The sequence below is a fragment of the Manis pentadactyla genome, chromosome 1 (genome assembly GCF_030020395.1).
Source record: "Manis pentadactyla isolate mManPen7 chromosome 1, mManPen7.hap1, whole genome shotgun sequence".
NCBI classification, from domain to species: domain Eukaryota; kingdom Metazoa; phylum Chordata; class Mammalia; order Pholidota; family Manidae; genus Manis; species Manis pentadactyla.
In genome coordinates, this window is record NC_080019.1 from 199666991 (window position 1) to 199683139 (window position 16149).

A 16149-nucleotide genomic window follows, 5' to 3' on the forward strand; every position below is an offset into this window, starting at 1 on the left:
GCAAACTGATCAAATAAAGAGACACACAGAAAATAAATAAGAGCAATATGTTTTATAGGTCAGAGGACAGGGGAAGCCCAAAGGAGGGAATGACCAATTCTGCACAGAGAGACATGCAAGCATTCTTGGGAAGGTGGCTATTGAACCGAGCACTGGAAGAGAAGTAAGAGGTTATCAAATTGAGGAACACGAGGGGCCACTGCAGGCAGAGCTCAGCCTAAGCAAAGGCCTAGAGGTAAAAGCCTCACCTGGCTGCGGAACTGCACGGAGCTGAGAGCCTGAAGCGTAAGCTGGTGGGGGACTCGGCAGGGAGAAGGAACAGTGGGTGATCGTAAGAGTCAGGTGAGAGCTGGGTTACCTAAGCTTTGTACACCACTGGAGGAGGGGAAGAAATGAGAAGTGCTGGGGGGGTACCATCCACAGAACTCGGTGGCTGATGAGATAAGGAGGGTGGTGACAAGGCGGATGAAGGCCCCTGAGCCCTGTCGCCTCTGTCTGCAGGGGCATCTATGGGTCATCTGCTAAGCTTGCTCCTCCCCGCCCTTCCCAGGCTCTCCCTTTGTTCTCCCTGGCTGGGTTCAGCCTCCAGAGGTGCTGGACAAACTGGTAAAGACAGTGGGGAAGAGATGAGGAGAGGAGGGGCCCAGGTTTGAGAGAACGGACAGGGTAAGTCCCAGCCTTGACTTGCACATTAAAATCCACTGAGGCCCAATCCAGGGTGGAGACAGAGCCCCAGGTTATTCAGAATCCTATGGGGACAGCAATTTGTAACTGCAGCTTATTTGGCACCCAGCACTCAGTGCCAGAACTTTCTATTCAACTCCAGTTCCAGTGGATATGTAACATACTTCAAACACTTGACTTTCCCTCCGAAATCAAGCCAGTCAAGCTCTAACAAAGGGACCTTGGGCTTCCCTGTCAGCTCTTTTATTTTATTTTAGTGGTAATCTGTTCTGAGGAGGGAACAAAGTGCAGGCAGATTGATTGTTTCCTTAGCCTGGCAGGAAAGAGCTGGCAAAGGCCACTCAGGGTTAGCAGGTGCAGAGAAGGGCCTTTATAGGGCCTTAATGCAAGTGAGGACTATCATCCCATGTTCTGCGGGCCCAAGACACTGCCCACCAGCACTGCTTGGAATACCCCAGAATTCCATAGAAGGCAGGTAAGCCTGCTTTCAACCCTGTCCTGCAGGACTTCTCTCTGAAAATACCCAAGACCCCTGTATTAGACTAAGAAAGGGACAAGGAGCTAGGTCCATGGTTTCTAGGGTCTTAAGCCCCAAATCTGGAACTCTGAAATCAGAAAACAAAAAACTCAGAGCAGAATGATGCTGTCGCCAGCATTGTATTAGCCGTGAATGGATTGCATTTGACATGCAAGTCAGAAAGTAGCCCATCCACTCAGAGGTGTGAGCCAGCTTCACTCCAGGAAGCATACAGATTGCAAAATCCTTTTCTAGCTTCCATGATGTCACCTGACAGTTCCCATCTCTCTCAAATGTTTATGACCAAACAAGTTACTTGGGAGCTTTGCTCCCCACCTGAAGGCTGAGAGGAAGGTGCAGCTCATTTCTCAGCCCTTTGACCTGACTGTCTCCATTCCAACTTGAAAGAAAAAGAAACTTTTAAGAGAGATTTGACCATCCAGTCAGTAAGCTGGCAGTTACAGGCATAGAAAATAATTCAGTAGAGAGTAAGCAAATATAAGATTTCAGCAACTTCAGTATACACTAGTTTATTTTACAACCTCCTGGGACATGAAGGGGAAAGAATGATCCTACTACTACATGCTAGCCGTTTTGTTTACATGCAGCACATGAGAATAAATGCCTGTGGATAGGTATATAGCAAGTGTGAGCTCCTCCTTGCCCCTCTCCTTCTTTACAGTTATCTAATCATTTAATCTTTGCAACTTATGAAATTGGTATTACCCTTAATTTACAGATGAAAAATTGAGGCTTAGAGAAATTATATGAACCAAAGTTATCCAACTAGTAAGTGGTGACACAGGCGTATAAACTGAGTGTGTTTCCAAAAGCCCACATGCTTTTTCTGTGACACATGGGAGCCTACAACAGTAAATGTATTTACTAAAGCTCTAAAGCTTATTTAGCAATGCCAGCAACTTTGGAAGACTGTCAGAGGGATTACAGAGTTTCCCCCCACCCCGCCTGGATCCAGCTAAGGGAGAATAGAGTAAGCCTTTCCCCTGAAGGCAGCCCTACAGGAGGAAGCAGAGAGCCGCACCACTGTATTCAAGTCCCCATGGATGGCAAGTCCTTGGGGAGCACCAGAGAGGTACCACGGCCCCTCTGCCCATAGCCAGCTCCCTGCCAGGCTTTGCTTGGGGAAGAGGCTTCCTCCCACACCCCACAAAAAAACATGAATCCATAATAGCCAAACACAGGAGCGGTTTGTCATCCTTGTAGAAACAAAAAAGAGGAGTAGGAGGCATTGTCCTCTTGTAATTTTCTCCCCCTGTGCCAATCAAACAACAATAAGATACATTTTGCATTTGAGGTACATTTGGGTCTGACTTGCAAAGATAAATTTCTATTCATTTGTCTATTTTTGAATAAAGGAAAGTCAGGCTCACAGTCTCTGATAGCATATAAATTAAAGATATGGTGGTATCTCATTAAAATTCTACAGATGTGTGGATCCTACCCTAGGATTTCTCTCATCAAAAGAATTCTCTTGTAGTGCTGGTGCTGACTTATTAATAAAGATCATGCTCTTATTTGATTATTTATCTAATTAGGATTGACCTTCAATTTAAGCTTATTAAGTCTGTGGTTAATAGAGGGACGCTGCACACACGCTTGATTGTGGAATTACATCCAAGGAGGGCACAGAATTACATCCAGTGAGACATGCGTTCCCGTGTTAATGGTCAGAAGCAAAGGCAGAGCGCCTGTAAGCCGGTGGGCCCTTCCAGCGGAGCGTGTGAACCCTCAGCCAACCAAATAGAAAGGACACGAATTTAAAAGGTTCCTTTTGTAAAATGAGCGCCGAGCATTATGACTGTATACACTTAGTAACAGAGAATCGAAATGACAAACACTCTATTCCAAAAGCCGAAAAACTAAATACCCCTTATTTATATGCATTATGTTGGGGAAGCTTTTCTAATGGGCTTTTACGTGAAACTTCTAATATCAGTTGCTCCATGTGCCCCGGCCTGACGCCCCTCTCCCCCGCACCCAGTGTCTTGCATTTAACCTGATTACTTCTACTTACTGGTCTAAAGTGGTTCTAATATAAAACCAGTCTGTAATCTCTCTCCGGGGTCTTGCGGAACAGGTAACTAAATCGCCTCGTTCGTACCTGATGGGTGGTTGCCAGGGTTAACTGCTACAGAGCAGTCCTCTTCTTCGAGGCCGTCTTCTTGCCTCACAAGTAGGAAATTCTGCCGTTTCTTGGACTAAGAAGCCTCCAGCTACCAAGGCGCCACGCTGAAAGAGCGCACATGAACAGCAGCGCCAGGCGGCTGACCGAGGCCGGTGTGTCCCCTCCTTGGACACGCTGCGGCTCAGACTTGGCACTGTAACGGACTAAATTATTTATCATGTCGGATAACAGAAAAAGCAGCTAAGAGCTTCCTGAGTTCACAGTCTCAGTCCCTGGATTCATACTGCGACGGGAAACAGGCCAGGCTCCATAAGCAAAGAAAAAAAAGACTTCTTCCAAAGCCCTCTTCATCACCTCCTGTACCTGGCCTAAGTCCCAACCACGGTGAAAGTAAGCTGTTCCCATCCATCTTGGATTCATTCAGTACTGTGTGTGAGGCACTGTGAAATATAAGATGTGTTACAAGTGCCTTTGTCCTCAATGACCTTACAATAATACATCACTTGGACAGAGAAAGCATAAGAGAAGTTAGATTTCCCATTCATTTATTTCAGATATACACAGGCCAGGCACCGTGCTAGGTACTGGGACGCAGTCCTACAGAAAGATGGAAAAAACAGATGACAACTAGAACACCATCTGATTAGTGCAGGTGGGTAAAGGTGTTAACAGTGAAAGTGATGCTGTGAAACAGCATGTGATTAATTTCTCAGTAAATGACCCATTCCGGAATGCCATGAGCTCAGCCCAGTTCTTAGCTTTCCTTTTGATATTGCTATTGTTAACCTGAAAACTAAAACTGTCAGTTATTTTACCAACAAAATGGGCTTATTCTGAATCAGCAGGGAACTGTAACGGAGCAAGCAAGCAAGCTACGGCAAAACCACGTGCATGTCGGGAGGACAAAGGAGAGGAGGCTCCTTTAGAGAAGAAAGAGGGGTGTCTGGGCTGTTCAAAGCAAAAAGCCCATTGGAGGAAATTAGGAGTCCTGTGTCAATGGCTGTTCATTGGCTGGACTGTTGCTCAGGGAGGCAGAAACTCTTCCTTCTACTGGGGAGAAAGTAACCACCGTGGAATGACTTGAAAGGTGTAGGGCATGTGAGCGCCCCCTGCAGGCCTCCCAACACCAAGTCAGTGAGGTTGCCCTTCGTTAGTTTTCACACTATAAATAACAGAGCCAAGCACCAGTCAACTTCGCACAAATGCAGCGATGCTTTTAAGACCCGCCTTATGGTAAAGAGAGCTGGTTAGCCTGAGACGAGCACTTTCAAGTCTTTCTGACTGCAGCTCAGGGTCATCGAACTGCTTCTGCATGGAATGAGGTCCGTCATGAGGGGAGTGTCTGCACGTGCCAGCTCGTGTACTTCTGGGGAATCCACCACAGACTCAGGATCCATCTTTCAGGTCAGGAAGTGGCATGGAAGCCCTTTCATTGTGAGACTTAAAAGAAGAGACCCAAAAAATCGCTGAAGATGAACTTGTGTTTCTTACTGTAGTGGATAGGAAATTGTTATACAATTACTTTTCCTAGGGTGGGTTGTACTTAAAGCCGTAATTACATAAATGGTATTTCTGTTACTTGTTACAGTCTCTGGACTTCTGAGTCTAATTTGTATCCCTTTTTAAAGTACTTGTCATGATGTTCTCTGTTTATTTGCATCCACGGCCCTTTCCATCCCATGAATTTCACAAAACATAACATTCATCATTCTAAACCCCTTATCACTTAGCACATTGCCTCGCATATAAGAGGCAATGAACAAATATCTATTGAATGAACTGTATCATCCAAAAATGGAAGATGCATGAGCATTTGGTTTGGGGCCTCCCTTTGACCCCAAACTTGAAATATACCAAAAAATGATCCCTCCCTAGCTGGGGAGAAATTCGTGCAACACAAGGAGAGAAGAAGAGACAGTCTTGTATGATGAGGAATGGGAAGCACACATCCCCAGCCAGCACATCAGTGAAATCATTGCCAACAAGCAGCAGGAAAGCGGAGGTCAGAGGCGAGTTACCCTCCCTTCAAACCTCAAGTTCTTATTCTGAAGGGGATGCTTGTTGTGTGAACCACCCTTGGATGTTGTAGAATATAAAGCCTGCAGTGGAATCAGCTTTGTGCATAAGCACAAACAGACAGAACGCTGTGAATAAAAATATTACATTTCGCTATAGAGTGCATAGTAAATATCACTACTGCTTAGAGATTATTTTAGAAGTAGTACCAGGCAAAAAAAAAGGAAGAAAGGAAAGTCAAGACTGATAAATCTGTGATACAAACCACAGCAGGGAGGGGGTGCTATCCACAGTAAAGTTCCAGTTCTTGCTCATCTCGTTTCTATCTTTCTCTGTAGGTGGAATTGGCTGCTTAGGTCAAGACAAAGGCCAAGTTCGAAAGTGCCTTGACGTGGTGGAGATCTATAACCCTGATGGGGACTTTTGGAGAGAGGGCCCACCTATGCCAAGTCCCCTGCTCTCACTTCGAACCAATTCTACCAATGCAGGAGCTGTGGATGGGAAGCTGTATGTCTGTGGGGGTTTCCACGGAGCAGGTATTGGTCTAGTTTTAAATATTGTGTAATCTTGTTTGGTGTTTATTTTGACCTCCTTTAACTGACCCAGTCACTAAGGAATAGTCTTGGGAGCAGTGTGAGCCTTTTAGAGTTCAAGGACCTTGAGCAACTCACTGAACCTCTGAACCTGAGTTTTCCCATCTATGAAATGGAGCTACTAACTCCACAGGCTATTGTAAGAATTAAATGAGGTCCAGTTTATAATGTGTCTGGCTTATAGCACATACTCAGCAAAGATTATTTATTTATGAGGAGAGAAAAAAATGGGAGAGGAAAGGCTAATGCCTAAAGGAGAGATTTAAAAACATGAAAAATAGGTACAAATAGAATAATGACCAGTTTTGGGTTTTATCCCTGTCTTTATTGATCAAGAGACTCTGGTTCCTTCTCCATTACAGCCACTTGCAATAAATTGCTTGAGAGCATTTCTAAAATAATGCCTAATGCATATATTACCAAACTTCACCAAACTTTGTTTCCATACGTCAAATTGTACCATCATCGCAATCTACACATGGATTTATAACTTTTTTAATGGACATGGGGGATTTTTAAATGTGTGCAAATCTAATAAGCAGCTCCCTCCAAAGTTTGACGGGTTGCAGCAGCCAATGAGGCAGAATGCAGTTACATTAAAAATGACCAACTGTTTAATTCTAACCCCACCAATAGAAACACTAGGCCAGTATATACCCATGAAAATCATGCCTCAAGAGCACTTACAACTTGGAAGCATGTCGGTGTCGGGTTAAAATAAAGTTGACACTGCTGCAAAGCAAGGCTCTTGAGAAGCCTACCTCCATTTTAAAGCACGTAATTCTCTGTAAATTAAAGAGTAAAATTTCATTACAAATTAAAAGAGACTTAGGAGCTATGTGAACCCAGTACAATGACTGGGCCTTATTTGGCTCTCAATTCAAACAAATCTATAAAAAGATATTTCTCAGGTAATCTGGGAAATTTGAATATGGGCTGGAGTGTTAGGTGATATTAAGGAATTGTTCACTGATAGGTTATGATAATAATGGCATTGTAGCTTTATATAAAAGGGAAAGAAAAAAGAAGAACATTTTTAACAATTAGAGATTGTTCAGAAGTATTTATAGATGAAAATGATATTCTGTTTGAAATTTGCTTTAATCTCCTCCAGCAAATATTGTTTCAAAAGTGAATGGGGTCATGGAGGCAATAGATTTTAGAACATTGGTAAAATGTTAGTGATTGTTAAAGCTGGATAATGGGCACCTAGGGTTTTATTTTATTACTTTTGTGTGTGCTTGAAAATTCCCATAACAAAAAGCTTTAATTTATCTTTCTTTATTTGTACTTCAGAGGACTTTCCCAAGAGGTTTTTTAAAAACTGTTTTAATATCTTTTATATTAAACACCACATGCTTGTGTGAAGGGAGTAATCTATCAATAGTAGCAAGAAACCCGGCACAGAAAGGAAATCTCATAAGTACACCCTTGTTGGAGTTCTGTGTGTGAGGGGGTACGGGGACTCAGCCAAGAGACCCCACGGGCTGGACCCCCTCACCCACGAGGGCTCTCCTCCAGCTCATCACTTGCTCCACTCCACCCTCTGGCTTTTGGCTTCTCTTGACCAGAAAAGAAGGGCAGAGAATATGGTGGGTAGCCTCAGCACCTCCAGAGGGATGGAGTGGTAATTAGTGTCTAAGGATTGAGAAGATACTCTGTTTTGCCTTGTTTCTTTTTTTTTTCTTTGCATAATATTGAGTTAGAGATTTGATAGCCTCTAGTTTTTAAAATATGTCTAAACTTATACCATGAGCCAGCCTCTTTTCTTGGTATGATAATGGACTAATAATGTTTCCAGCCGAAGGAAAGGGATTTAGTAAATGAGCTCTCAAAAGTCCATTTTAATTGTTAGGCTCTAAGATGCTAGATTGTCTGGGATTCGCTGACTGGATCATCGCTGTGGTTGTATGAAAAAGGGAACAATTGCATAATAGCATGCCTGTTATGAAGTGGAGATCTCAGCATCAGACCCAAAAACAGACACTGAATTTTCTCTCCTTGTGTGACACAAACCTACTCGACTCATTTATTTATTCAGAGAACCAGAGTCAAAAAATTAATCTCCCTTAATCTATTTAGTTAATTGAATAAAAATATATTGAAACATACTGTTTTCAGGCATTTGGAATACAGTCTTGAGATGTTCGACATTTGATGGGAATGACAGGTACAAAAACGTGTAATAAATATAGTAATTTGGTTTTGGTTAAAATAGTAGTTTGAACACCTCTATTTCCTCCTCAAACCTCACTAAAATGGCAGTAAATGGAATAAACACAGTCAGGCAAACAGAAGAAGAGGGAGGACAACAGCAACAAGATTTTGGAAGTTAGAAAGCAGATGAATGAATAGTAATCAACCAGACCTGAGAAAGTTCAATGCTGAACTTTCTGGCAACTGGAGGTGCAAACAAACAAAACTCCATGGTACCCAGATAGTCTCAGCAATTGGCGGCAACAGATAATCGGAGGAGAGGAAAAAGGTGATGCTGAAAACATGAGGGTTAGGTGACAGACAAAGCCCTGAGCCTCCCACCCAACTCTCCGTGGGGCAGTAAAGCCTCTCCTCCTCCCCAGTGAGCACTGAAGTCAAGGGCAGCCGCTGAGGCCAGGCATCCAGGCAGGCAGATCAGTGAACAGCTGTGTAGTGACTGCTGAGATCCCCAGATCTCCTCTCCCTGGCCCCAGATGGGGGACTGGGAGACTCCTTGGGGATCTGACCAGCCCTAAAATTAGGAAGCCAAATCATCCTGAAGAGGACGTCGCAGAAAAATCTTCCATGGTATCCCACATCTAAAGGTGAGCAAACAGCTCATCAGACAGAAATCAAAACAAACAAAAGCAACCTGGAGGAAACAGAGACCACGCCAAAAGGCATATCCTCGGAGAGATGAGAGAAAATATTGTGTCTGTGGAACAGGAAGAGGGTATTTAAGAGAGTTTTCTGAAGTCAAAAATAAGACAGCAGAAATTAAATACGTAGTAGAAAATTTGGAGGATATACTGGAAACTTCTCAGAAAGCAGAGCAAAAGCAATTAGATGGAAAAGGGGAGAAACGGGTCCAGGAGGTCCAATGTTTGGATAAAAGGGATTCCAGTAAAAAAAGAACAGAGAAAATGGAGGAGGAGTAAGTTGTCCGTGAAGTAATGAAGAAAGTTCCCAGAGCTGCAGTCACCGGGGTGAAAGGACACACCAAGCGCCCAGCACAGTGGATGAAAACGAACCCAAACCAAGCACCTTGTTGTGACATTGCAGAACACTAGGGACACATAAAAGATCCAAAAAGCTTCCAGAGACAAAAAAAAACGTTTCATACAAAATGTCAAGAATCATGGCACCATGACATTGGACACTAGAAGAAAATGAAGCAAATTCCCTCAAAACTTCTATGGGGAAATTATGTCCCACCCACACCTTTACACCTGCTGAGCTATTAAGTGTGAAGGCACATTTTTAGGCATGCAATGTCTCAAAAAATGCACCTCCTCTGTGCCCTTTTATTAGGATTTGTTGCACCAAAATGAACATATAAACCAAGAAAGAGTAGACATGGGACCCAGGGAATGAATTAAACACAGTTGTAGAGAGTAAAGGAAATCTCCAGGAAGGTATTCAGGAAAGGATCTTCTATGGATAGCTTTTATAATCATGTCTAATCATACAAATGTTAAATACTGAGCTAAACAAAATTATGCTGTAATTGTCCTGGGAAAATGGGGAAACAGAAAGTAGGCAGATGGGGTGGGGATGTGAAAGAAAGCTAAAACCCCATTTTCCACAGTGGAAGTCAAGAGTTAATGCCTTCATCTGGGAAATCAAGAAGTGGTAGTAGCATAGGAAACTGTTGATGTTAGAAATATCAACATCAGTGCTCAGCGCCAGCAGGGTCAGCCTGCACTAAAAGAGCAGCAGCAAATAGGAATTAGGGTAGTGTTGCTGGGAAATCCTATCGAGGAGATCTCCCTGCCAGCTAGGCCAGACCTCAACCCCTGGAAGGGTTCTTGACTCTGGCGGAGAAAGAATTCACGAGCAGGTGGAGCAGGTGGCAGCAAACAGGAGCACACGGAAGCAAAAGCACACATGCAGGTACGTGCGGGCCTGCAGGAGAGGTGAGCAGCATGGGGACTGTGAACTGGGTCTCTCATGGGGAACCTGGTCTGCTGTGGGGTGGGGTCTCCTTGGAATATGCATGGTGCAGAGGTGTGATTCGCCTAATGGGCTGGGTTGCACATGCCTGGTGAGGGAAAGAGAAAATGTTTCCTCTTAAGAGGAAATTGACTTGGTAGGCAGACCATTAAGACTTTAGTTTGGTATGTTTGGGTCTACAAGCATCCTGTTGTTTTGTACCTGTTGTTTTGAACCCTGAGCATCCTGTTAGTTTGTACTTTGTAAGCATTTTGTTATCCCATACCTTCTGATTTGAACCCTGATTCCCTCTGCTCCCTATTCTAGCCTGCCTCAGTAAGAGACAACTGTTTTCAAGGAATATCCCGTGTTAAGCTTTGACTCTTTAAATCATGTGCATGTATAACTGATAAAACAAAAACAAAATTTTAAATATAATATGTATAACAGAGGGATAATGAAAGGAGTATTAAGGAAAACATTAACAGGGAAGTTTGTTGGGAGATATTCTCTGTGGGTCACATACATTTATAATGCCTTGTGAGCAGAGAAACTGACTGTCCTTCTCCTGGACCATCTTGTTTAGCATGTTTGCATAACAGACAGGCTTAGAAGATAGTGTCTCCCTCCATAGCAAGGAACAGGCATGCTTACTGGCCATTATAAAAGATTCAGGTTCCCTAAGCTTAGAGTTCCTTTCTTGTAATGCCACCCACCAGTTGTACAGGTGTCACCTGACACTCTTCATGTTGCCCTGTAGGAACCCGGTCTCAAATAACCGGCATTTACAAACGCCCATACACTGACTGCTGCTATTACTATAAGTGATGCTGTCCTTCATCTCTGACTCACGAGTTTCATGTCATCTATCTGTGTCCATGAAACCGTAGCAAGCTAACTTGTCAAATCATGGACTCTTCACTGTTCTTGGCAGAGTACTGGGACTCACCAGGAACAAAAAAGAAAAAAGAGAACCTCTGTTCCCCACCTCCACACAGAGTGAGGAAGCCAACATTGTGTCCAAAGGTCAAAGTTCATAATACCAATGCTTCACAACCTTACAAAATATAGGAAAGAAAGGAATGCTTCACAACTCATTCTATGAAGCTGGTATTTCCCTGATACCAAAACTAGACAGACATTGCAAGAAAACTACAGTCCTTTATCCCTTTGGAATAGGGATGCAGAAATCCTTAACAAATACTAGCAAACTGAATCTAGCAACATACCAAAAGAATTATGCACCATGACAAGCAGGATTTATCCCCAGAATGCAACATTGGTTCACTATATGAAAATTAATCAATGTAATACACCATACTAGTAAAATAAAGGATAAAAACAGGTAAATCATCTCAGTAGGTGTAGAAAAAGGATTTGGTAGAATCCAACATCTTCCATGCTATAAACACCCAACAAATGAAAAAAAGGGGAAATAAAGAGACCCCAAATATCCAAAACAGTCTTGTAAAAGTAGAACAAAGTTAGAAGACTCATACTTCCTAATTTCAAAGCTATAACTTACTTCAAACCTATATTAACCCATACTTTGTGGTACTAGCATAACATTAGACACACTGACCAATGGAATATACTTGAGAGTCTAGAAATATCCCCTTATATTATGGTCAATTGATTTTCAACAAGGATACCAAGACAGTCCAATGAGGAAAGTGTCCCCTTTTCAACAAATGGTGTAGAAGTAATTGGATATCCACATGCAAAGGAATGAAGTTGGACTCCTACCTCACACATGCACAAAAATGAACTTAAATTGGATCAAAAGCATGAATGTAAGAGCTAAAACTGTAAAACTCATAGAATAAAACATACACATAAATCTTTGTAGTCCTGAATTAGGCAGTGGTGTCCTAGTTATAACTAAAGCACAAACAAAAAAGAAAATAAATTGTACAATCAAAATTAAAATCTTCTTGTGTTTCAAAGGGTGCCATCAAGATAATGAGAAGACAACCAACAGGATGGGAGAAGATATTTGCAAATCACATATCTGATAAGGGACTTGTATTTAGAATATATTAAAAACTCTTACAGCTCAATAATAGAAAGAAAAATAACCCATTTAAAAAAATTGTCAACCTACCTGAATAGACATTACCCCAATGAATGTAACCAAATGATCACTAGCCATCAGGAAATGCAAATCAAAACCATTATGAGAAAACACTTTACATCTACTAGGATGACTAGAATAGAAAAATAGGTAGTAACAAGTGTTGACAAGGACTGGGGAAATCAGAACCGTCCTACACTGCTAGGGAGAATGTAAAATGGTGCTAATGCTTTGGAAAATTGCCTGGCAGTTCCTCAAAAGGGTAACCATAGCGCTGTCAGATGACCCAGCAAGTCCACTCCTAAGTATGTACCTAAGAGGACTGAAAACATGTCTATGCAAACATTTGTACATGAGTATTCATAGCAGCAGTATTTGTAACAGCCAAAAAGTAGACACCCCAACCCAAGCATCAACTAATGAATGAATAAATTAAATATGGTACATTCATACAATAAAATAATGAATGTGAAAAGGAATGAAGTGCTGGCATATTCTACAACATAAATGAAACTTGAAAACACTATGGTCAGTGAAAGAAGTCAGTCAACAAAAGATTCTGTATGATTCCATTACTTGACCTTTCCAGAACAGGCAGCTGCATATAGATAGAAAGTAGATCTATGGTTGTCAGGAGCAGGGGACGCATGGATGGGAAGTGACTGCTAATGGGTATAGGGTTTCTTATTGAGGTGATGAAAATATTGAAATTAGATGGTGGTGGTTGCACAGTTCTGTAATATACTAAGAACCTTTGAGTGATACACTTCTGAAAGATGAGTTTTATGTTATGTGGATTATATCTCAAGAAAGCTGTTATTCAAGAAACAAGAGTCTTTCCCTCTCTCCCCACAAGTAATCAGCTTTTGAGTTTTGGGGTTTTTTTTATTAAGGTATTATTGATATACACTCTTATAAAGGTTTCACATAAAAAAATGTGGTTACCTCATTCACCCATATTATCGAGTCCCCCCAATACCCCATTGCAGTCACTGTCCATCAGTGTAGTAAGATGCCACAGAGTCACTACTTGTCTTCTCTGTGCTACACTGTCTTCCCCATGATCTCCCCCACACCATATGTGCCAATCATAATACCCCTCAATCCCCATCTCCCTCCCTCCCCACCCACCCTCCCATACACCTCCCTTTGGTAACCACTAGTCCCTTCCTGAAGTCTGTGAGTCTGCTGCTGTTTTGTTCCTTCAGTTTTGCTTTGCTGTTATACTCCACAAATGAGGGAAATTATTTGGTACTTGTCTTTCTCCAACTGGCTTATTTCACTGAGCATAATATCTTCCAGCTCCATCCATGTTGTTGCAAATGGTAGGATTTGTTTCTTTCTTATGACTGAATAGTATTCCATTGTGTATATGTACCATGTCTTCTTTATCCATTCATCTACTGATGGACACTTAGGTTGCTTCCATATCTTGGCTATTGTAAATAGTGCTGCAATTAACACAGTGGTGCATATGTCTTTTTGAATCTGAGAAATTATATTCTTTGGGTAAATTCCTAAGAGTGGAATTCCCAGGTCAAATGGTATTTCTATTTTTAGTTTTTTGAGGAACCTCCATATTGCTTTCCACAATGGTTGAACTAGCTTAAATTCCACCAGCAGTGTACGAGGGTTCCCCTTTCTCCGCATCCTCACCAGCATTTGTTGTTCTTAGTCTTTTTGATACTGGCCATCCTAACTGGTGTGAGGTGATATCTCACTGTAGTTTTTATTTGCATTTCTCTGATAATTAGTGATGTGGAGCATCTTTTCTGTGCCTGTTGGCCATCTGAATTCCTTCTTTGGAGAATTGTCTGTTCATATCCTCCACCCATTTTTTAATCGGGTTATTTGCTTTTTGAGTGTTGAGGTGTGTGAGTTCTTTATATATTTTGGATGTTAACCCCTTGTCAGATATGTCATTTACAGATATATTCTCCCATACTGTAGGATGCCTTTTTGTTCTGTTGATGGTGTCCTTTGCTGTACAGAAGCTTTTTAGTTTGATGTAATCCCATGTGTTCATTTTTGCTTTTGTTTCCCTTGCTCGAGGAGATGCGTTCAAGAAAAAGTTGCTCATGTTTATATTCAGGAGATTTTTGCCTATGTTGTCTTTTAAGAGTTTTATGGTTTCATTATTTACATTCAGGTCTTTGATCCATTTTGAGTTTACTTTTGTGTATAGGGTTCGACTATAATCCAGTTTCATTCTCTTACATGTAGCTGTCCAGTTTTGCCAATACCAACTGTTGAAGAGGCTCTCATTTCCCCATTGTATATCCATGGCTCCTTTATCATATATTAATTGACCATATATGCTTGGGTTTATATCTGGGCTCTCTAGTCTGTTCCATTGGTCTATTGTTCTGTTCTTGTGCCAGTACCAAATTGTCTTAATTACTGTGGCTTTGTAGTAGAGCTTGAAGTCAGGGAGTGTAATCTCCCCAGTTTTACTCTTCCTTCTCAGGATTGCTTTGGCTATTTGGGGTCTTTTGTGGTTCCATATGAATTTTAGAACTATTTGCTCTAGTTCATTGAAGAATGCTGCAGGTATTTTGATAGGGATTGCACTGAATCTGTAGATTGCTTTAGGCAAGATGGCCATTTTGACAATATTAATTCTTCCTATCCATGAGCATGGGATGTATTTCCATTTATTGGTATCTTCTTTAATTTCTCTCATGAGTGTCTTGTAGTTTTCAGGGTATAGGTCTTTCACTTCCTTGGTTAGGTTTATTCCTAGGTATTTTATTCTTTTTGATACCATTGTGAATGGAATTGTTTTCCTGATTTCTCTTTCTGCTAGTTCATCGTTAGTGTATAGGAATGCAACAGATTTCTGTGTATTAATTTTGTATCCCGCAACTTTGTTGAATTCAGATATTAGTTCTAGTAGTTTTGGAGTGGATTCTTTAGGGTTTTTAATGTACAATATCATGTCATCTGCAAACAGGGGTAGTTTGACTTCTTCCTTGCCAATCTGGATGCTTTTTACTTCTTTGTTTTGTCTGATTACCGTGGCGAGGACCTTCAGTACTATGTTGAATAAAAGTGGGGAGAGTCTTGTTCCCGTTCTTAAAGGAAAGGCTTTCAGTATGATGCTGGCTGTGGGTTTGTCATATATGGTCTTTATTATGTTGAGGTACTTGCCCTCTATACCCATTTTGTTGAGAGTTTTTATCATGAATGGATGTTGAATTTTGTCAAATGGTTTTTCAGCATCTATGGAGTAATCATGTGGTTTTTTCCATTCTTTTTGTTGATGTGGTGGATGATGGTGATGGATTTTTTAATATTGTACCATCCTTGCATCCCTGGAATAAATCCTGCTTGATCATGATGGATGATCTTTCTGATGTATTTTTGAATTCAGTTTGCTAATATTTTGTTGAGTATTTTTGCATCTATGTTCATCAGGGATATTGGTCTGTAATATTCTTTTTTTGTGGTGTCTTTGCCTGGTTTTGGTATTAGAGTGATTCTGGCCTCATAGAAAGAGTTTGAGAGTAGTCCATCTTCTACTTTTTTTTGGAAAACTTTAAGGAGGATGGGTATTAGGTCTTCACTAAATGTTTGATAAAATTCAGCGATGAAGCCATCTGGTCCAGGGATTTTGTTCTTAGATAGTTTTTTGATTACCAGTTCAATTTCTTTGCTGGTAATTGGTCTGTTCAGATTTTCTGTTTCTTTCTTGGTCAGCCTTGGAAGGTTGTATTTTTCTAGAAAGTTGTCCATTTCTTCTAGGTTATCCAGTTTGTTAGCATAGCTTTTGAGTTTTACACTAATGAGAATTAAGCTGAATTGCCCTAAGGGATAGAATATGCAGGTGGGGTCTGAGTGGAAGAGGAAGGAATGGCTCATTCCAGGGACAGAAACTTAGGCTTCCAGGGACAAATGGAGAAGACTGGTAACATATGACACCTAGTGGCAGGAACCTATTCCCTGCTCCTAAGAGCTTCCAAGAGATGACAACACTCTGGCCTTAGGGACT

General features: G+C 41.5%; 1 protein-coding gene across 8 annotated transcripts in view; it reads left to right on the plus strand.

The window, feature by feature from the left end:
• Positions 1-16149, plus strand: part of KBTBD12 (kelch repeat and BTB domain containing 12) — a 79493-nt gene that overhangs the window by 37792 nt on the left and 25552 nt on the right. For 7 of the 8 annotated variants that reach the window (XM_057505890.1, XM_057505875.1, XM_036911557.2 and 4 more), the window contains one exon: positions 5702-5899. In XM_057505890.1, the coding sequence (XP_057361873.1) occupies positions 5702-5899 (198 nt within the window). Of the gene's footprint in view, positions 1-5701; positions 5900-9933; positions 10069-16149 lie in introns of all 8 variants that reach the window. The other variant, XM_036911560.2, reaches the window with a different exon arrangement.